Here is a 23,839-nt window from a genome sequence, read left to right as displayed (position 1 = left end):
TTATATGATAGGTTGCGTTAAAAAAATAGCACGATAGATTTAGGTCCTACAAAATCACTAATCAGTGTGTTAGAAACGGATAGAATAAAACACTGTTGAAAATAAAAAAAAATTATATACTGTTGTTTTGTTAGGATTTGCCTTCGCACGACTTTTGAATAATGCTGAACAACTTTAAGGGGCGGTTCACGAGCTCGGGACTTCATAGTCCGCGACCAGACGTTGGTCCCGGACTATATAAGCGACGACCAAAAAATGGGTTCACGAGTCAGAGCCTAATGATGTGAAAGCTGGGCCCATTGTAGGTCGAGACCAAATCCATAGCGGAGCCTAATGACAGGGATTCGCAGGGAATTTCTGTTGAGACGTTGGTAACAACCAGTAACAACAGTCTGGAAACACATGTGAAGCCACTGCTGTTGACATACGCACTTCCATACAATAGGATGATCGTGAAAAAGGGCTGAACCAAAACGTCCAAACCGATTATTTTTCCCATATTTCATTGTCCCAATGCTCGCCTATGATAATCTATCTAAGTTTATTTATTTATAAACACAACAATCCACGTTTGTGTCAGATAATGGAAGTCTTTAGAGAAATATATTTTTCTGTGTGCATTATTATAATTCAATTAAGATGCATGATATAAAATAACCGGGTAGGCCTATTTATAACCGGATGAATGCCTATTTTGCATAAATGCCCGTCGCCCGATAATTAAGGATGGTGATTTTTGGATAGGATAATTTTAACTAAACTTATTTAAATGGTACAATTATTGAAACTAAAATGTATTTAGAGGTACTGATTATTAGATATAAAAATCGTATGTGTGTGCTAGATTTAATCGTGGCTGTAAACAAAGAATATTCTTTCCGTTATTCTTCCACTCTATAATAATCTAACTGTAAAATGTTGAAAATAATATTCTGCAATTAGCTCGTAATATTATTTATGTTAACAGCTATGGTTTTTAATGTACATTTTGTGTTGTTGCGATTTTTAAAATCAGTTTCATTACAATGCGTTTATATTTACTAGGTAGGAAGGATTTACTTATATTATATTTACTAGTAGGAAAACATAGTTTTTTTCTTTGGGCATAGTTTCGAACTGAAAATTTGATTTGTTCTGCTTTTATTACCAAACAAATAGCTACCATCCAAACTTTACTAACATTAAATAAATCACCAGTTTTGCGATGAAAAGTGCCATCAGCCAAAAATATTAGTGCAACTGACATTTCTTTTTCAATTTAGAATACTGTAATGGATTTTGCTGTCGGGAAATCCGTGCCTTGGAGTGAACGCCTCAAATGTCTCATTGACGGCATCTTTGGACACATTTTAATCTATCTTTAAATTCATCAAGTCATAAAAGGGTTTTAGTCATGATAACGAGCTGGTCCTATGCGAGGTAGTGGAGTGATGGTACATAATTGTTAACATAATACAGTATAGATATTTCATAGTCATATTCAATACACACGGCGACCAGCAAGTAGCCTACAACACAAGACGGTGATATCACCGCGAACCGTACTCAACGACTGACGGTTTGCTTGATGTTTCCCACGGCAAAAAACTATTTCTGATAATTATGTTGGATAACGATGGTTTAACTGTGGCTGATTAGTTATATTTATATTCTACGCATAATTTTGTCGTTAAAATTGTAATAACATGGGGTTTATCAGTAAAATATCTTTGTTATGATACTACTTTGTTACGTGCATAATTTATCTGTCGTTTTAAGTTGTTTGATGATTTTTTTCATGTTTTATGATCCTTTTTACCATTTTTACATATTTTTTAAATATGGTGTTGTGGGTAATGAAACTGTTCGGAATTTAATGAGGAACCATATTTAAACATTAGTTTTTAACAAATAATAAAAATAAAGGAGCTAATTAGATAAAACCGGCATCATGTCACGTTAAACCTGCCTCCTACCAGGTCTGAGTTGGAGACCAAACACCATTGTTCTTTTGGGCCCGAACCATCTCATTTGGGCTCGGACTTGACTCGTGAACCCACCGGGACTAATGATCAGAGCCGGGACTATCTGTAATTGGACTCGTGAACCCAACTTTTAAAACCGGGTTTTATCCCTGCACTAATTGTGTGCCGCCTATCAGTTTGGTCCGCGGCTTATATAGTCTCGAGCTCGTGAACCCGATTTTTTAAGTCGCGGCCCAAATACCGGTTATTTCCGGATTCTGGGCTCGGACTACGATAGTCCCGAGCTCGTGAACCGCCCCTAATAGTTTAACCGTATATACAGCTGGTCTTTTTGTTTAACCACAGCCAGATAGTAAACAAGAGATTTTAAAACTATTCTGATCAAAACATTTACCTTAAAAAAACTAAACAACATTACTTTTGAATTAGTTATTGTTAAAGTAAAGCAATGTTTTTGACAAACAAATTATAGACAACTTTCACTTCATATCAGTCTCAAACCCGCAAAATAGATGTTTTCATCACTAGGAGCGAAAGTCGCTCTTGGTAGCCTACGCAATTGTAATCTTTACACAATTATTAGGTTATAAAAATTTGTCATCAATGTTTACATTTGTGTTGTTTAGAAACATAACTTAAAATATTGTGTGATTGGCAGCGTTCCATATAGTAGTAATAAATTTTTAGGTAGTGAACCACAAGGTGTTTGTTTAGGCCTACCATACGTTTTTTTCTCTTACCTATTTGAAGTTAACAGATAACTATGATTTTGGGTACGATTTAAAGAACTAAAAACTTTTGTTTTATGGACATTTTGATGACAAATGATTTCATAACATTTGTTGTATTTTCCTTTATTTTTCTTTTAGGAAATAAAAATCACTTACATTCAAAAGGCACACACTGGAAGAATGGGCTTCCCGTCAATCCAGATGGGCATGTACACATTGGTATGTGGTTAATGACATCACATCGAGCTCCTTGCCCACAAGTTCCAGGGCAAGGATCTTGACACTTGTTACGGATGCAGGCTCGATCTCTTGGACAATCAGTGTTGAGGACACATTCTGGTCTACAACCAGAGTATGGGTCTCCTTGGAATTCAGGCAGACAGGTACAGATTCCATCAGCACACTGAGCATTTGGACCACATGGAGATGGATTGCATGGATCACTGGCTTGAGTTGGAGGTGGTTCAGGAGGTTTGGGGAAGCAATTGGTAAACGGATCTCCTGTGAATCCCTCAGGACAAGTGCAGATCGGAGTGTGGTTGATGACACTACACTGGGCTCCAGCTCCACAAGACCCTGGACACGGGTCTCGGCACTTCTCTCTCATACAGGCTTGGTTGCTGGGACAGTCTTGGTTGATGGTACACTCTGGTCTACAGATTGGTGGAGATCCAATGTATGTAGGCAGGCAAGAGCAGGATGGTGTTCCTCCAATATCTCTGCACTGAGAGAATGGACCACAAGGTGATGGGACACACGGGTCTCTGATAATTGGATCAGCTGGTGGAGGTGGAGCTGCAATAAAATAAAAACGGTTGTAAATCAAAACAAAAACAATTATAAACAAACTTTGTATGAGGAAATTATATGTTCTGTAGTTAATTGAATAGTACATAAAGTGCATTTCAGGTGCTCTAATATTTCACTTACGTGGTGGAATCGGGAAACATCTTGAGAAAGGATCTCCAGTGAAGCCAGAGTTGCAGCTGCAGATGGGACTGTGGTTGATGACTTGACACCTGGCGTTCTGTCCACAAGTGCCAGGACAAGGGTCCACACATTTCTGGTTGACACAGGCTCTGTTGGCCGGACACTCACTGCTCACAACACACTCTGGTCTGCAGCCTGGAGGCTGGCCTATGTATGTTGGCAGACACGAGCACACAGCTTGTCCATTCACTTCCCTGCATTGACTGTTGGGTCCACATGGTGAAGGCACACAAGGGTTCAATGGCTCTGCTTGGATAGCTATGAAAAATTAAATGCATGATAATACAAAACATTGAACATTTAACTTTGATTAAATTTAAATGTCAGTATCTTTGTGCTTTAGTAAAAATTCTTAGTCAACTAGTATTTCATGCAATACAACTATGTAAATATAGTTGGGTTCTACTAGATATGTACTTTAAAAATAATATTTATTAAAGTTAGAATTGTGTCAAACAAAACAATATCAACTCCGAACATTAATCATCATAGAAATTTCCTGGGTGCAATATTATTTTAACTTTAAATTTTTCATAAATATATTTTATTAAGGAAATTTTATACCTTTTATCTAAAAATATCAGTATAGTACATGTAATATTTTTAAATGCTAAGGGATGTTGAGCATTGAACTTTTTAGGGGCCATATTATATTATTTAAAAAATTCTACAGTATACTGACTTCTATATCAATTAGATTAGAGAGAATAAAATAATTAAAATTATAAAATTGCAACAGTTTATGAAATTTACCTGGAGGAGGTGGAATGACGTTGCAGAAGCGGAACGGATCCCCAGTGAAACCAGGACGACAGGTGCACAATGGCAAGTGGTTGACAACCTGACAGTCGGCATTCTGTCCACAAGTTCCAGGGCAAGGGTCCTGACATTTGTTGCGGATACAAGCTCTGTTGGAGGCACAGTCAGTGTTCAAGGTACACTCAGGTCGACAGCCTTCGTAAGGGTTGCCGATGTAATCTGGCAGACAAGTGCAGGCTCCAGCACCGTTCTGTTCTCTGCATTGAGCGTTTGATCCACAAGGTGAAGGAGTACAAGGTGTTGCTACTTCTTGGATTGGTTCAGCTGTAATCAGAAGAAAGAATCTTACTTAATTTCTGAAGTCTTTAAATCTTTTTTAATCAATACCTTAGATACATTATAAATATCAATAAAAACTTAAATAATGAGTTAATGTATTGCATTTACCTTGTTGCAAAATGCATTGTGTGAAAGGGTCTCCTATGTAGCCAACAATACAGACACACTGTGGAGTATGGCTGACAACTCTGCACATAGCATTGGCTCCACAAGTGCCAGGACAAGGATCTCTGCACTTCTGGTTGATACAGGCCAGGTTGGAGGCACATTCACTGTTGCTGACACACTCAGGGCGACAGTTGGGAGGTGTTCCGATGAACTCTGGCAGACATGAACATGACGGACTGTCTCCAGACACTCGACACTGTGAGTTTGGACCACATGGTGATGGCTGACATGGATCTTGTGGTGAAGATGGAGATTGTGAAATCACTGAAAAATAAATAATAATTAACTATTTTTCATTGAATAAACATAATTTCTACAATAGTGCTACTTGTATATTTTAGACATGATGCATGATTAAAAACAAGTGCATAATTTGGTTCTAATCATACATTGTGAGAGGAGGTTATAATATATCACTGTCGAGTATGCAAACATTATTTTACTAACAGGCTGCATAATGTTACAATTTCTTAAAAGCGACAGTTTTTTTAACATGTTCTAGTTGTTGCCAAAGAAGGCCAGGACTGAGAATAAATTTTAACTGGGTGTATTCCCACATGTCTATAACTTGTAAGGTAGGTCAGGTGAAATCTAACTTATCTGATCATAATCAAAATAAACATGTCCAAGTTTAACTAAAACTAACTCTAGAGGAAGAATTAATCATTGCATGGAGCAAGCTCGAACGTATTACCTACTGGATTTAGCCTGAAGTGATTTAAAGAAGATTTGGGAACCTTAAATGACTTCAAACCCAATGGAATAGGTTTCAGTTAACACAAGTATGATTGAAATTACTATCAAAAACAAAAACCAGCCCAATCTGGCAGGTGGATGTAAAATTAGTTTCTATAAATATATTATTTTATTGTTTCTACTGTATATATTAGTATTAATTGTAGCTAATGTACATGCAATCATTTATTGAATATGAGCTCTGGTAAGGAAGTACTGTACTGAGACAGTTTTTTGAAAGCTATTTGACTCTAATCCCAAATGTTACGTAATGGTCAAATCCCTCTACCCTTCTTAGTCAGGGTAATTGCCTGAGTCTCTTCTTTAGTATGGAATTAAATACTTTTCTTTCATTAGTTATGCTGTGAATTTGGGAAATGTGAGTGTCTTGGTAGCACACAAGGAAAATTTTAATATTCCAACAAGAAAACTGGGCTAATCTGAAATGGCAATTTATTGATCCTCTTATTACATCAAAATTGCATATCATGTTCATTTCTTATGAGGCAATAATAGTTCATATATGATTAGGAAGAATTCACAGATTATCCATATTTAGAGCCTGCTCCCACTCCAAAATGGCAAAATGGAATAAAACCCTGAACTACAGAAAACCTTGAAGGCACTCTCTTATGTCTAGAAATCCACCTTGGTATAAATGCAATTTCTGGGATCCTTGGAGTTGACAAAGAATGAGTAAGATTAATTTTGCATGAAATTATTAATAAGTTTTTTAATAATAAAACTCAAAAATTTTGATTTTAAGTATCAAAGTTGCGCTTAAGATGCCTGATTAAAATACTCACACCAAAGAGTTTTTGCAATGTTAGTTAAAAAATACCCCTGCTGCAGCAAACCTGCAGACTAAGCGAATTTCCACTTGTCTGATTAAATTTTTACTAAAATATTTCCATAAATAAGACATATTTATTCCCAACTTAAATAGCATTAGATTTAACAAGTGCTTAGGTTTGCTGCTAAGGGGAAGTTGAAAAAGTGTTTTTTGACCAAAAGTCAATAGTAGGCCTATAGTATGAAATAAATAAATTTGCCAAATTTTATCAACATATCCATAAACAAGTAAACTACAACAGTTTTCATATTCTACATAAGAATAACATGGGAATTTTAAATTTACACTTTTTTGAATTTTCTCTGTAACCATTTGGCATAGAACAATGCTTCAATATACTAAATTATTTCTTTTTTAAGCTCTACAAAATGGTTGGGAAAGATATTCCAAAATGTTATGTTTTTAGGGTCAAAAATGGGTAAAAACCCATTTTTACCCCATAAAACCCCCCACAAACCCCTGTTCCCATGGTCCGATCATGCTGGTTCGCGAACTCGTTCGAATAATTGTAGGTTTACACGTTTATACCAAATTGCATCAAAATCGGATCATTTTTGTTCGAGTTATCGTGCTAACGGACACATATATCTAAATATATAAAAGGCAAAGCCCTCACTGACTCACTCACTCACTCATCACTAATTCTCCCACTTCCCATTTACCTAGGAGGCTGAAATTTGGTACACCGATTCTTAGGGCATTAAATAGGAAAACTAAGTAGTTTTTATTCTGATCGGGCTTTCGGGCTCCGCCCCAGTGGCTCTGGCGTTTCCCATGTTAACCTTATGATTCTTCATATTTAAAAGGAACTAGTTGCTCTACCCGTGCTTCGCTACAGGGTGAGAATGCAGAAAAGAATAATTCGGTTTTACTTATAAGATACTATAATATACTATGAGAAACAGTTACAACAAAAAAAAGCTCAATCCTGCTTATTGATTATTTAAATTAGGATCTCTTAATGTATTACAGTACTATAATTTTATATAGTGTATAAAATTTAAAATATATGCAAAAGTATAATTCATTGACCACATGGCACCAAGAAACAATTCTCTTTGTAAACAAATTAAATTAAATAGCAGAACAGCATTTATGACAACAGCTGTAGTTTCAAAACAATGTTTTTCCCATGTTAATCTTATGGAGAAATACGAAACTTTAAAGGGTCCCCATGCCTCACTCTCTAATTATTTCCCTAAAAAGAAGGTTTCCTGCACAACTTCACGTTACGCACTTTCCAATGACACTAAAAACATGTCAATCGGTTCAGTAGTTTCGGAGGAGTAATTGTCACAAAAAACGTGCTTGCGTATTAAATAAGTAATATAGATTAATGAATCTTAACAGCTGTTTCAATTAAACAAGTTGGTTCTGTTCTATGGTGTTTAATAGCATTAAAGTTACAAGGATTACCAACAGGGTGCAGCACTATTATTTTTTTTTAATTTATGACAACAGCTAATTTGCAACCAAAAGGTGAGTGATTGTAGTGAACGAACTTCAACCAGGACGTGATTGAGCCATGCGAATACTTATGAAGTTAAACGGGGCAAAGCCCGCGGGTACAGCTAGTATATATATATATATGAAAAATAGAATAATAGGGCTACTATATATAAATGAAAATTAAACATTAATAAACTTAGAACCCAAGTAAAAATTATTTATTAAAATATTTACTGACTAAAGTTTCGGCTTTAAGGCCATTTTCAAAGTCAAGAGATGAATATGAAAATCAAGACTTTGAAAATGGCCTTAGAGCCGAAACTATAGTCATTAGTCAGTAAATATTTTAATGAATAATTTTTACTTGGGTACTAAGTTTATTAATAATGTTTAATCTTGACATGTATATACATATATATATTAATATTTTCTTTCATGTTTAGGGCTACTAATATAATAAAAATCAAAAACATAGTTAACAAAGTACCCTTTTAATAATTATTTTATTTTTAATGACGACATGTTTCGGAGACTAAGTCAATTATCAAGTCATATTTACCATAACCTCATTCTTAAAACTAACAAAATTAAAAATATAATCATATGTAAAAATGATAAAATATTTTAAATCAATCTTAATAAATTTTGGTATTAATATTTCACTATACTATATTAATGTTTTTCTTTCTTTCCTTAGTTTTTCAATTTTATCGTAGATAGGTTGGTTTAATTTTGGAATCATTGTGTTAAGTATGTTCTTGGGGTCCTTTTTATTGTGTAGATAAATATTTAGCTCTTCTTTTACATTAAGTTTCTCACGTTCTTTTTCATATTCTAAAATTGTTAGATTTTCTTTCATGTTTTTATAACTGTGGTCTGAGTTTATTATATGGTCGGCGAAGTTCGACTTCATTGATGTTAGCTTTTTTTATTTCAATGCTTGTAGATGTTCTTTGAAACTTGTTTTAAAACTTCGAGATGTTTGACCTATAATAGCTTATTCCCTATATGGGAAATGCGCTAAAAAGATATAAAAATATCCATACCTATAGGCGGTGTAAGCGCCAATGATGAACTGGGAGAACAACAGTATTGACTAGATTGTTGCCTACTAAGTGATCAACAATTAATTACTCTGACAAACAGCGCAGAGATGCGGATCTTACATTATAATTTGGAGGGTTGCAATACAAATCATAAAGCTCAACGATGAAACTTTTAACCTATATACTCATAATAAATGGCTTACAGCTTCTAATGATAGTAAACTTCTCCTACCTAATTGAGTACACCTATTGAAGGGATCGCCGGTGAAGCGTGGCGGACAAGTGCAGATGGGGTTGTGGTTGATGACTTGACATCTGGCACCAACACCACATGTTCCTGGACAAGGATCTCTACACTTCTGGTTGGAGCAGGCTTGGTTGAGAGGACAGTCTGAGTTGACCACACATTCAGGCCTGCAGGTGGGAGGACTACCTATGTAGCCGGGCACACAGGAACACACAGCTTGTCCGTTCACTTCTCTGCACTGACTGTTGGATCCACAAGGTGATGGGTTGCATGGCTGTGTCACAACAGGAGCTGCAAAAATGCAAATGGATCAAGTTAATGAAAATAAAGACTTTTTTGATAATTATTTTGATGTTTATTAGTAAATAAATAACCAATATTATTATATTCAATATCTAAAGAATGAAAATACATGTTCAAAAGGTTTATCAGACAATTTACCCCAAAAGTGATCTAAGTCAAAGGCCATATATCAACATATTGTCTTTGTCCAAAATGTGTTTTGACTTCAAATGAGTACATATCCAATTTTTAGAAATCAGTAAACTAAATTTAATTTAATAATAGGAATGACCTACCTTGCATTGGCCGACAGTCTACAAATGGATTTCCACTCATGCCAGGAGGACAGCTGCACATTGGAATGTGGTTTATCACTTGACACACAGCATTCTGGCCACAAGTTCCAGGACAAGGATCTTGACACTTGTTACGGATGCAGGCTCGATCTCTTGGACAATCAGTGTTGAGGACACATTCTGGTCTACAACCAGAGTATGGGTCTCCTTGGAATTCAGGCAGACAGGTACAGATTCCATCAGCACACTGAGCATTTGGACCACATGGAGATGGATTGCATGGATCACTGGCTTGAGTTGGAGGTGGTTCAGGAGGTTTGGGGAAGCAATTGGTAAACGGATCTCCTGTGAATCCCTCAGGACAAGTGCAGATCGGAGTGTGGTTGATGACACTACACTGGGCTCCAGCTCCACAAGACCCTGGACACGGGTCTCGGCACTTCTCTCTCATACAGGCTTGGTTGCTGGGACAGTCTTGGTTGATGGTACACTCTGGTCTACAGTTTGGTGGAGATCCAATGTATGTAGGCAGGCAAGAGCAGGATGGTGTTCCTCCAATATCTCTGCACTGAGAGAATGGACCACAAGGTGATGGGACACACGGGTCTCTGATGATCGGATCAGCTGGTGGAGGTGGAGCTGCAATAAGATATTGAAAATTGGTCAAACCAGATCCTGATGGTATTTGCATAGATAAAACCCTTATTAGATTTCTCACCCTTTTGGATCAGCTTAAGACAATTTTATTGTTAGTTGGTTACTTTCCTCCAATGCACTGTAGGGGTCGTGTTTTGTTAAAAATTTGTTTCTTGTTATTTCAGTCATTTAAAACCTAGCTTAACCAAATAAAACAATCTATTAATTAACAATATCATGCCTGCTGGTTATATAGCCAAACAGTAAGGCACAAATCAGGAAATTATCCTTGAAAAATAGAAACAATATTTTGTCAACACTAGCCATCAGTGTCACCATGAACTAGAGGAGAAAAACGAGCTTCAAAATTTAATATAGGATGAGAAGGTGACCACTTGTGTTAGTTAGTCTATGGTATTGGTTTTTTTACATATAAAATGTAAAAAAGTGATACTACTTTTATGAATACCCAAAAAAAATGAATTGGAATAGGATTAACAAACTGGTCTTTGTTTATTCAAAGTATATTTGATGTTATCTGATAACTTGTTTTCTGAAAAGTTAAAACTGCAAGTAATGAATACATACCTCTATCATTTGGTAGAAAAATAAACTTACGTTGTGGTATAGGGAAACATCTTGAGAAAGGATCTCCAGTGAAGCCAGAGTTGCAGCTGCAGATGGGACTGTGGTTGATGACTTGACACCTGGCGTTCTGTCCACAAGTGCCAGGACAAGGGTCCACACATTTCTGGTTGACACAGGCTCTGTTGGCCGGACACTCACTGCTCACAACACACTCTGGTCTGCAGCCTGGAGGCTGGCCTATGTATGTTGGCAAACACGAGCACACAGCTTGTCCATTAACTTCCCTGCATTGACTGTTGGGTCCACATGGTGAAGGCACACAAGGGTTCAATGGCTCTGCTTGGATGGCTGGAAAAAATAAATGTATGGAAATCAAAAAAATAAAACGAACATTTAACTATGAACAAAATTTAAAATTTAGTACTTTTGTCCTTTAAACAAAACTTATAAGCTAAGTCAAATAATGGAAAACAACTATTTATAGAGAGTTGGTTTCTACTAGATACTGTAAAATAATTATTTATTAAACTAAGGATTGTGTCAAACAAAACAATTTCAACTTAAAATCAATTATCATCATAGAAATTTCTTTCGGGCAATATTATTTCAACTTTACTATGGTTAGTGACTTTTATATTAATTATTTTAGAGATAATAAAAACTATTAAAAATCAACACCAAAAAGTTGATGTATTGTACCTGGAGGAGGAGGCATAATACTGCAGAAGCGGAACGGATCCCCAGTGAAACCAGGACGACAGGTGCACAATGGCAAGTGGTTGACAACCTGACAGTCGGCGTTCTGTCCACAAGTTCCAGGGCAAGGGTCCTGACATTTGTTGCGGATACAAGCTCTGTTGGAGGCACAGTCAGTGTTCAAGGTACACTCAGGTCGACAGCCTTCGTAAGGGTTGCCGATGTAATCTGGCAGACAAGTGCAGGCTCCAGCACCGTTCTGTTCTCTGCATTGAGCGTTTGATCCACAAGGTGAAGGAGTACAAGGTGTTGCTACTTCTTGGATTGGTACATCTGTAACCAGAAGAAAGAATCTTACTAAAATTTTAGAAGTCTTTAAATATTTTTCAATCATTACCCCAGATACGTGATAAATATCAATAAAAACTTCAATAATGAGTTAATGTATTGCATTTACCTTGTTGCAAAATGCATTGTGTGAAAGGGTCTCCTATGTAGCCAAAAATACAGACACACTGTGGAGTATGGCTGACAACTCTGCACATAGCATTGGCTCCACAAGTGCCAGGACAAGGATCTCTGCACTTCTGGTTGATACAGGCCAGGTTGGAGGCACATTCACTGTTGCTGACACACTCAGGGCGACAGTTGGGAGGTGTTCCGATGAACTCTGGCAGACATGAACATGACGGACTATCTCCAGACACTCGGCACTGTGAGTTAGGACCACATGGTGAAGGTATACAAGGGTCTGTTGGTGGAGACTGCTGGGGTGGAGCTGGAAAGAATCATGTGAAAAAGGTAAAATTAAATTTTAACATATTGTGCTTAATAGGTCAGAAACCTGAAAAATCTTATAATTTAAACCTAAACTGTCAATGTGGTTTATAAGTAAAGCCCTTTTAATCTCTTGGTGAATCTTTTTAATATTAATTTTAATTTGACCTTTGTGGAGCTTTGGATTCAGTGATGCTTTGTTGATTAGTTTTTATTAATAATTTTTATTTCATAGTATATATTGACCGGTTCTTTTAAGTTAATTATTTTTATTGTATTCTGTTATGTCTTTTAATCTGTCAAGAACAAGGTGGTACTTTTAAGGTAACTTTTACAAGGAAGGGGATATCAAAGCCATAATTTTAGTTTGGGGGTACAGTATTTTTAAATTAATAAAGTTTTAATGTTTTTAAGTGTAGCAGCCATCATTTTCAATGTCATGTTTGTTTCAATGTCATTTGGTTTAACTAATAGCTGGTTTCAAACTGTCACTAAAATGTTTACGTTACAAGTTGAAGTTGTTTATAAAAATATTGATTGTCGGTATTACATATTTTGACAATGTTATTAAATGTAGATTTTTCTTACTATAAAGCTTTTTTTTCAGGAAATGTGTAATTTTGAACTATATATACTTAACACTTAGTTTTATATATTTAACACTTAGTGTCATCAAGTTTCAACGTAAATATAATCTGTGTAAATATAAGTTTATGCTGTGGAAATTTGATTTCAGCTTAGGGAAATATTTTTTCAATAAACTATTGATTAATTGATTAAGTTAAAGGTCGTTTGCGTGTTGATAGTTCTATTTATGTTCATATGTCTATCTGTCGTCATATCGAAATATTGGTTGGTTATGAAAATGTCAACCAGTACAGAAGGTATTCAATATTGGTCTGTAGAAAACTGGTAAAGTCCAAACGGCTGTCAGTAGAAACCAAAATCTATTTATAACCTACCGTAACTATCACAGTACAGCACAGTAACAGCACTGTAATATCCATAATCCTTGGCACTGGCCAATGAATCCTAAACACCTTATTATTATGTTTGAGAATAGAGTGCAATGAAAACTATGTGGACCAATTCAAGATAACGGAGGTTGAGATACAAAAGAACAGAGAGCTAAGAGAAATGTATTAACACCCAGATATAGAGGTGATTTCCAAAAGTAAAAGGCTCAGATGGGCAGGCTATGCATGGTGGAGGGAAGATACATAACATTTGAAAAGTGGTAGCTGCCTATTCAAAGGAGCATCACAAGGTAGACGACCATTAGCTGGACCAAGAATGAGGAGGAAAGACCAAGTAATGAAAGAAGTCTCCAAACTGCATTAGAAACTCAAAACTCAAAGCTCAAAGCTCGAAGCTCAAAACTACATTAGAAGAGACAGGTGACAGAAGAAAATGGAATGGAATGGCCACAGATGTTAGATAAGTTTGGTTATAGTATTCAATGGAAGGTGGTGTGTAGCTACCTTTATCCAGTATGGAAATTAGCACTCAGTTTTATTTAATGGCTTTTCACATTAACAAAGTTACTGTTTTACTATAAAATCATCAGAATTAAAAGGCAAAGCATAAATAATTGGATAAAGGAAATAGGTGGCCACACAAAATTTGTCTACAAGGTGATTTTTCACATCAAAACTATGAGGATTAGCCTTTACACGGGTTATATTTTTGTTTACAGCTCTTAAACAACATCTTATATATTAAATTAACATAATTAACAAAAGGATTATGTTCATTAACGAAAGGTAGTGAATATTCAAGATCACACTGAATATAATATAAATATATAAGTATGAGTAAAAATATCAGATTTATTTGTAGACTATTTCTGTTTTTTCCAGGGTGATCTATAATATTCAAGGGTTTTTATGACTTTCAAAACAAAATATGAAAATGTGCAGGGCCGGATTCAGCATTTTTGCGCCCCTAGGCCCAAATAGTTTTCCGCCCCCTAGGCTGGTCACAGTTATACTTTCCTTCAAACCTTTATTAAAACTATGTCACGCCCATAGGCCTAAGTTAATTGCTTGAATACCACTCCTCGTCGGAATCATTGCAAGTTTTTTTTTTTAAAGAATTGACTTGTTTAGCCTTAACAAAATGGCGTCTAAAACACTTTTAGCAATTTTATGCTTTAAATAAATGCTCACGTTTGTGGCCGTGGGACTGAAACAAAACAACTCAACCCACCAAGCATTCCTATTGATTCCAATTCCAGGCCCCAAAACATGAACTCCATACAGTATGTGATACCATAGATTAAACTAGGCTAATTAAACATTCACCTTTAATAGATTTGTCATCGTTTTGGATTAGCTGAAAACAATTCTTGTTATTTAAGGTGTATGTTTTATCTATATTTAAACCTAGTTAATCCAAAATAAAACGATCTAATCATCAACAATGGGTCGTCTTCTGTTTATATTACTACAAGAAATTAAAACACACATCATAGAACTAACCCTAAAATAATAGAAACAAAATTACGTCAAAACTAACGTCCAGTATCACCAACATGAACTAGACATGAACAAATTTAGAATTAACAATGTCATAAGAAGTCGACTTGAGTTATATTTAATCTATGACCATACTGCATCTAGGTTATATTTCCAAAGCAAAACAGAGCAATATTCCGGTCAATATTTACCGATCCTTAGGTCTGATGGTGCTATGGAGGGTATAGCATTTTTTTTATCCAAGGCAAACTTTAATATTTTTTTGCAAGATTAATATTTTTTTGTTAATTTTAAGGGTAAATTCATTGTTTTTTTAATATTCAACACAACGTATTATACATTTTAACTTGATGTCTAGCACGCATGCGCCCCTAATCACTCTAACCGATAGCATAGTGAGCCAGCATAGGGGCAGTGCAGTGGTAATACGATGCGTACCCCTTGGGCGCTCATCAACGTCAACATCCCTACAGCCAACTCCCGTATAACCAATTTTGTAACGAAATAGATGCGTAATTCTGAAAAATAGTTTAAATTTCCTAACAATTATTTCTTCTTATGAACTTAAGAATCACAATGCTTTATTAGGCAGAGTTTTTTGTCAACTATGACTATTTAATTTTTAGATATAAAAAAAAATTCCTCTCGGTCGTGCGCCCTCTGGGACCTTGCGCCCATAGGCCCCTACTGGGCCTATTGGGAAATCCGGCCCTGAAAATGTGTGATAGTATTAAAAAAATACAAATTTTGGCCTATAATGTTCTAATTATTGAAAAAAAATTCACATATTTATTTCTAGATTTCATGGTACCAAGACTTGTGTAAATCCATGAAACAGAAAAAAAAACTGATTCTATAACTATTGTTGTACATTGTATTTGTTAAAGTTTGTTATTAGTTAAAGCCAGGTTTTGCTGTTAGTTGTTATATTATTACCTATATTGTAATAATATAACAACTTATAATAAACAGGCTTTGTATACAATTTTAGGTATTTTACATATTTTCATTTTCAATCAAAAATAACTTCCTAACAATTGTAGAGAACAACAGTATAGCTCCAGTAAAAGGTTGGATACAGAAAATATAGATTCAAACTCAATGGCTCAGATTTAAAGTTAACAATTACAGTGGTTTAACAATCCATGATTAAATGAAGAACCCTTAATATAATAATATAACTGCAAGATAATAAAAAAAATATGTTAAATGCCATTTTGTTTTTATTACATTGAACATATTGGACCTGAAAATTATACGGACAAAAATTTTATGTTTTTCTATCAATATTCACCAAATCCACTTACGGATAGGCTGGCATCTTAAGAACGGATCCCCAGTAAAGCCAGTGGGACAACTGCAGATGGGGTTGTGGTTGATGACTTGACATCTGGCACCAACCCCACAGGTTCCTGGACAAGGATCTCTACACTTCTGGTTGGAGCATGCTTGGTTGAGAGGACAGTCTGAGTTGACCACACATTCAGGCCTGCAGGTGGGAGGACTGCCTATGTAGCCGGGCACACAGGAACACACAGCTTGTCCGTTCACTTCTCTGCACTGACTGTTGGGTCCACAAGGTGATGGGTTGCATGGCTGTGTCACAACAGGAGCTGCAACAAGTGGAATGAGTAAAATTTAAATCATAATACATTAACTGCAAACAAATTTAGTTGTAAATTAATTTATTTCCACTCTATCTATCTTTAAGACAAGAGCTATTAAAAAAAGAAAATCTTCTCACATAGTTGAGAGTTCACCCTTAAGTATTGAGATACCATCTTTGCCTGCATAACAAGTTTATTTGGTATTTGGTATTTGAATGCAAACAAACTTTGACAGCATTTGTTATAATAATTATTTTTTTTTATGATGAATTGCAAAGCTTTAGTGTATATAAAGCTTTATCAAATTAAACATTAGGTCTAAATAAACAACTACCTTGCATTGGACGACAATCTACAAATGGATTTCCGCTCATTCCAGGCGGACAGCTGCACATTGGAATGTGGTTTATCACTTGACACACAGCATTCTGGCCACAAGTTCCAGGACAAGGATCTTGACACTTGTTACGGATGCAGGCTCGATCTCTTGGACAATCAGTGTTGAGGACACATTCTGGTCTACAACCAGAGTATGGGTCTCCTTGGAATTCAGGCAGACAGGTACAGATTCCATCAGCACACTGAGCGTTTGGACCACATGGAGATGGATTGCATGGATCACTGGCTTGAGTTGGAGGTGGTTCAGGAGGTTTGGGGAAGCAATTGGTAAACGGATCTCCTGTGAATCCCTCAGGACAAGTGCAGATCGGAGTGTGGTTGATGACACTACACTGGGCTCCAGCTCCACAAGACCCTGGACACGGGTCTCGGCACTTCTCTCTCATACAGGCTTGGTTACTGGGACAGTCTTGGTTGATGGTACACTCTGGTCTACAGTTTGGTGGAGATCCAATGTATGTAGGCAGGCATGAGCAGGAAGGTGTTCCTCCAATATCTCTGCACTGAGAGAATGGACCACAAGGTGATGGTACACAAGGGTCTCTGATAATTGGATCAGCTGGTGGAGGTGGAGCTGCAATAGCCATTGAAAATTAGCCAGATCAGATCCTGAAGGTATTGGTTAAAAATGTTACTAAGGAAATCTAAAAAAAAGTAATAATCATGACTTTTATGAATACCATAAAAATTAAATGAAAAAAATTATGAATCTGGTTGTTGTTAGTTTTAAGAATTACTTCCTGCTTTTTAGATAACTTGATTTCTAAATATCTAAAGATATAAGTAATAAATACACATGTCATTTGGTGGAGAAATATACTTACGTGGTGGAATAGGGAAACATCTTGAGAAAGGATCTCCAGTGAATCCAGAGTTGCAGCTGCAGATGGGACTGTGGTTGATGACTTGACACCTGGCGTTCTGTCCACAAGTGCCAGGACAAGGGTCCACACATTTCTGGTTGACACAGGCTCTGTTGGCCGGACACTCACTGCTCACAACACACTCTGGTCTGCAGCCTGGAGGCTGGCCTATGTATGTTGGCAGACACGAGCACACAGCTTGTCCATTAACTTCCCTGCATTGACTGTTGGGTCCACATGGTGAAGGCACACAAGGATTGATTGGCTCTGCTTGGATAGCTGTAAAAAATAAATGTATGGAAATCCAAAAAAGAAATTGAACATTGATCTATGATTAAATTTAAAAATTTTTATTTTTGTGCTTTAAAACAACTTTTAAGTCAAATAATGCAAAAAAAAACTATGTAAAGATAGTTTGTTTCTACTAGATATTTAAAATAATATTTATCTAGGAGATTCCCTACTTAAAATGACCGAAATTATATTTTTTTCCCAAATTTTTGATTACAGATTTTTGTTCTTTGTTATGTTTTCTTTAAACAAAAAACATACATATCAGGGTACAAGTGGATTTGTAAATAATAAAAAAAATTATAGGAGGCTCTGCATGCCTCCGCCCAATGGCAAACCTAATGGGGCCAGATTACCCGATGAGCCTAGCCAGCCCCTGATTCCCGCAGGGGTTTTGATTCTTTCTTTTTCTGGGGGTTTTTAAAATTAAAATTGATACATTTCAAAAAGCACTTGTAGTACAAGGTTGAAATTTTTACCTCATATTCCTAATTAAAATATATATAAAAAGCTAGGTAAAATTATGAGTATAACACAATTTTATAAATTAAATAAAAATCTTTGTAAAAATAAACAATATTATTTTAAGTTTTAAAATTGTTCTCCTTATAACATTTTTCTCTAAACAGATACAAACTTAATTTTACCTAGCTTTTTAGAAGACTATAATCCTACAAAATAACACTTTGATCATGACATTGTAGCCAATAGAAACTGGGATATAAAAATTTTTTATATAACCGTTTTTTTTTTTTATTTATATATATATGTAAAAAAAAACATAAAACTGCAAATTAGAAATTTTGACCACAAAAGTTTCTTTTCTTAACAAGTACAAACTAGATAAACCTCACTCAGAACCAAAAGGAAGAATATTATCATGTGTAGCATTTTCAGTGGAGAATCCCCTTAAAGTTAGAAGTGTGTCAAACAAAACAATTTCAACTCAAAAACATTTATCATCATAAAAATGTCTTTGGGGCAATATTATTTCAACTTTAATATGGTTACTGACTTTTATATCAATTATTAGATATAACTAGGTGCTGTATCCGTGTTTCGTAAAAGGAAGATTTAGGTCTGCTACTGTACTGCCTATTCCAAACACTTGTTTAGTAGATCAAATTTAGAAACAAAAAGCCACCAAATAAAAAAAGTATAACCTACATTGTAATTGTCCTATTGTTTACATGTAATTATATAAATAACATTAAGTTCATAACTTGGACACTTTAATAAACAGAGTCTGGGTTGATAAAGCAACAGTTATAGAATCTTGTTTTATTTCCATAACCAATGACATAGTTTTAGAATAAAATGATCTATGACAAAGTTTTTGTGTAATAGTATATTTTGTACCTAGGGCCGAAAATGAGGTTTTGCTGGTTCGAGATGGTTTTTAAATCGATCGAGAGCTGTAAAATCATTTCGGTCTGTGGTACTAACGCTATTTTTCACCACACTATACCCTATTACCACTATTCACCACTATAATAATGCACACTGATAGTCAACACAACAACAACTTTAAGGTTATGTGAAGAAATAATTTGAGGAATCAGCAAAAATAAAAATAAATAGTTGCTAGGCAACGGTGACAATAAAGCAATTCTATTGCAATGCTATGGATACTGATTGTGTATTTAATATGCATTCATGTCTTAAGTAAGTAAGCGGGCAGCTGATTTTGCGGCCCTAGGGATGTAAAAACCTGCTCGGTCCCCAAATAACGATGACAGCTGGCATGGCCAGCAAAACGTAACTTTCAGCCACCAATTAATGTATGTAAAACCGCTAAAAACATCATTGTGTTGTGAAAAATATTTTACTTTATTTGTTTGGATCAGCTGTCTGAAGTTTTAAAATAAGCATTTAGCAGTTCTGATTGTTTACTTTGAAATGTCAGCACAAAGGTAAACAAAAATTGTAAATTTTCTCATGCTTCCATGGAGACCAATTACTATTCACTTTTGAAAACCTCACCTCAATAATTTGGACATCCAAGGGACGTAGCCTGTTAGAAAATCAGGGAAGTAAATAGGCCTTTGACATTCCAAGATATGTGGACTATCTTTATGCTTAATTTTGATTGTATCGGTTTAGTATTTAAGTCATGACAGCTGCCCAGACAGAAAGACAAACAGACACAATCTCAATTTTATAATCGTATAGAAGTTAGATAACAATGATTAAAACTCATATAACACCAAAAAGTTGATGAAATATACCTGGAGGAGGAGGCATAACATTGCAGAAGCGGAACGGATCCCCAGTGAAACCAGGACGACAGGTGCACAATGGCAAGTGGTTGACAACCTGACAGTCGGCGTTCTGTCCACAAGTTCCAGGGCAAGGGTCCTGACATTTGTTGCGGATACAAGCTCTGTTGGAGGCACAGTCAGTGTTCAAGGTACACTCAGGTCGACAGCCTTCGTAAGGGTTGCCGATGTAATCTGGCAGACAAGTGCAGGCTCCAGCACTGTTCTGTTCTCTGCATTGAGCGTTTGATCCACAAGGTGAAGGAGTACAAGGTGTTGCTACTTCTTGGATTGGTTCAGCTGTAACCAGAAGAAAGAATCATACTTAATTTTTGAAATATTTCAAATATTTTTTTCAATTAATCCCCTAGATACATGATAAATATCAATAAAACATCAATAGTGAGTTAATTTATTGCATTTACCTTGTTGCAAAATGCATTGTGTGAAAGGGTCTCCTATGTAGCCAACAATACAGACACACTGTGGAGTATGGCTGACAACTCTGCACATAGCATTGGCTCCACAAGTGCCAGGACAAGGATCTCTGCACTTCTGGTTGATACAGGCCAGGTTGGAGGCACATTCACTGTTGCTGACACACTCAGGGCGACAGTTGGGAGGTGTTCCGATGAACTCTGGCAGACATGAACATGACGGACTGTCTCCAGACACTCGGCACTGTGAGTTAGGACCACATGGTGAAGGTATACAAGGGTCTGTTGGTGGAGACTGCTGGGGTGGAGCTGGAAAGAATCATGTGAAAAAGGTAAAATTAAATTTAACATATTGTGCTTAATCGGTCAGAAACCTGAAAAATCTTATAATTTAAACCTAAACTGTCAATGCGGTTTATAAGTAAAGCCCTTTTAATCTCTTGGTGAATCTTTTAGCGAATTTCCCATATAGGGAATAAGCTATTACCGCAGGTTTCATGGTAAGACCTGGGACCATGGACCGATTTACTTTTTCGTTTTGAGGTCCCCAGAGGTCAAAAACACCATCCGTTCAAATTCATATATATGAATTGAATACATACATACATTGAATTCATACAGTATATATATATATTTTTATATGTGTCCGTTAGTGCGATAACTCGAGCAAAAATGATCCGATTTTGATGAAATTTTGTACGAACGTGTAAACCTACGTTTATTCGAACGAGTTCGCGAACCAGCATAATTGGACCATGGGAACGGGGGTTTATGGGGGGTTTTATGGGGTAAAAATGGGTTTTTACCACTTTTTACCCTAAAAACAAAAAATTCTACAATTTCTTCCTAAACCATTTTGTAGAGCTTAAAAAAAGAAATAATTTAGTATATTGAAGCACCGTTGTATGCCTAACGGTCGCGGAGAAAATAAAAAAAAAGTGTAATTTTTTAATTTCCATGTTATTCTTATGGAGAAAATGAAAACTGTTGTAGTTTACTTGTTTATAGATATATGTTGATAAAATTTGGCAAATTTATTTATTTCATCCTATACTATTGAAGTATCGTAAAAAAACACGTTTTACTTCCCCGTAGCAGCAAACCTAAGTACTCATCTATATATCTAATTCCGTAAGCCCAAAATTTTACAATGAAAATGTGAGCGAACGGGAGGCCGTAGAAAGCTGGGAGAGGTCTCATTTTAAAGGTCTGGGCATGAAATTTTGGGGAAAATTATTTATTTTTCTTAATCGTGCACCAAAAAGTTAATACGGAATAAAATAATTCACATTTAAATAGCATGGGAATCTAGGTCATGTCTGCTTTGTTTACTTTAAAACATGTGGTTTAACTTTATTTAAAGCATATGGTAATATGTAATACCATCACTCTAATATGTGTACTACTTATAAAGCTGAAATAAACTTTTTTCCCAAATCTAAGGGTTTGGATTTAATGAAGTACGATTTGTTGTGTAGGTATGTCTGAAATAAGTGTAAAGATAGAAGTAATTACTGGAGTAGGCAAAGGGAACATATTTTCATGCCAAAAATTAAACTAATATCTACAGATTCTAATATGCCGTTTAAGTTTACAAGGATTCAATGCCCATTGCAAAATACCTTTCACTATTATTATAAATAAAGTGCAAGGCCAAACCTTCACAAAAGTTGGCATTTATTTGAAAAAACCATTGTTAACATACACAATTGTTAAACGATAATTCAAGGTAGGGTAACCCATGAGACTAATACATGTAATTTATACAAAATAGTTACTAGAATATACATATAGGGGCTATTGCCCCTACAAGCCACTAGTTAAATCTAATGTTATTTAAATTTAAAATAGCCTAAATATGTCTTATGGAAATATTTTTTTGTAAAAATTTAATCAGGCAAGTTGAAATTTGCTTAGTCTGCAGGTTTGCTGTGGCGGGGGTATTTAATATTAATTTTAATTTGACCTTTGTGGAGCTTTGGATTCAGTGATGCTTTGTTGATTAGTTTTTATTTATAATTTTTATTTCATAGTATATATTGTATATAGTATATATAGTGTATATAGTTCTTTCAAGTTAATTATTATTATTGTATTATTATTATTATTACTGATAATTATTATTGACTGCTGGGGTGGAGCTGGGAAAAAATAATATTGTTTTGGTTTTCCAATATATTATGCCAAATTCAACCTAGTTGATGATGTAGATTCAACACATTGGTTTTGAATGAGAATGCTATGTCCAGATTATTAATTAACCTGGAATACATAACCTAACCTTCTTCAATACCTTTCACAGTATGCAACGAAGAACCAATGGCTAGAAAAACAACAACTATCCTTTTTTTACAACACATTTGTCACCCTTCTTAAAGATGGAGGATTTTTTTGCAGTTTTGTATATATCGGGGGAAATAACTTATCTGATGAAATTGAATCAATGATCAGATTAATGTAAGGTTCTCTAAAAAAGATATGTAAATTCCTTTTGAAAAAGAGCAATATATTTTTTCAGAACCAGTAGAAGTTTCTTTTTAATCTTTTTAAGTTAGTTGCCAAAAATTATTTTTACAGTGATTTCAACACAGAAAGCAGCTGATTTTTGCTCTCCTTCACCTTATTACAGAGCCACCCCATTGGGTTTTTTGTAAAAAACAAAATACTAGGCATGAAAAGTCAGGTGAAAACCATGTATGCATAACAAACCGTTGGCAACACTGATTGTTGGAAACTAATAGACAAGCTTTTACCATAATTGTTGTATCCATGACATTTTTAATTTGATGACAAAGAATAATATGTGATTGTTGATTAAGGTCTAACCTATAAATAGTAAACGGTTTAATGAGTTATATAGTTAAGAGAAATAGCCAGAAATGTTTCCTTAGTCCTATTACAATGTCATCACAAAATAAATACCAGTTACGACTTTTTTTATTAGGTGAATG

The 23,839-nt window shown here is 35.4% G+C and overlaps 1 protein-coding gene across 4 annotated transcripts in view; it reads right to left on the bottom strand.

The window, feature by feature from the left end:
• The window catches only part of LOC128991085 (uncharacterized), a 346,794-nt gene that overhangs the window by 74,855 nt on the left and 248,100 nt on the right, over window positions 1-23,839 (bottom strand). For 3 of the 4 annotated variants that reach the window (XM_054414044.1, XM_054413851.1, XM_054413932.1), the window contains 14 exons: window positions 20,877-21,197; window positions 20,422-20,751; window positions 17,864-18,181; window positions 16,975-17,613; window positions 16,341-16,646; window positions 12,237-12,557; window positions 11,783-12,112; window positions 11,114-11,431; window positions 9,860-10,498; window positions 9,267-9,572; window positions 4,892-5,215; window positions 4,439-4,768; window positions 3,626-3,943; window positions 2,852-3,490 (listed from right to left, as the gene is read on the bottom strand). In XM_054414044.1, coding sequence (XP_054270019.1) covers window positions 2,852-3,490; window positions 3,626-3,943; window positions 4,439-4,768; window positions 4,892-5,215; window positions 9,267-9,572; window positions 9,860-10,498; window positions 11,114-11,431; window positions 11,783-12,112; window positions 12,237-12,557; window positions 16,341-16,646; window positions 16,975-17,613; window positions 17,864-18,181; window positions 20,422-20,751; window positions 20,877-21,197 — 5,439 coding nt within the window. The remainder of the gene's footprint in view (window positions 1-2,851; window positions 3,491-3,625; window positions 3,944-4,438; window positions 4,769-4,891; window positions 5,216-9,266; window positions 9,573-9,859; window positions 10,499-11,113; window positions 11,432-11,782; window positions 12,113-12,236; window positions 12,558-16,340; window positions 16,647-16,974; window positions 17,614-17,863; window positions 18,182-20,421; window positions 20,752-20,876; window positions 21,198-23,839) is intronic. The other variant, XM_054413972.1, reaches the window with a different exon arrangement.

Source organism: Macrosteles quadrilineatus, unplaced genomic scaffold (assembly GCF_028750875.1).
Source record: "Macrosteles quadrilineatus isolate MER2022 unplaced genomic scaffold, UCM_ALF_1.0 Scaffold_1__1_contigs__length_201487025, whole genome shotgun sequence".
Classification (NCBI taxonomy): Eukaryota; Metazoa; Arthropoda; class Insecta; order Hemiptera; family Cicadellidae; genus Macrosteles; species Macrosteles quadrilineatus.
Note: the sequence above shows the minus strand (reverse complement) of the source record. Positions and strands in the feature narration are given on the sequence as shown.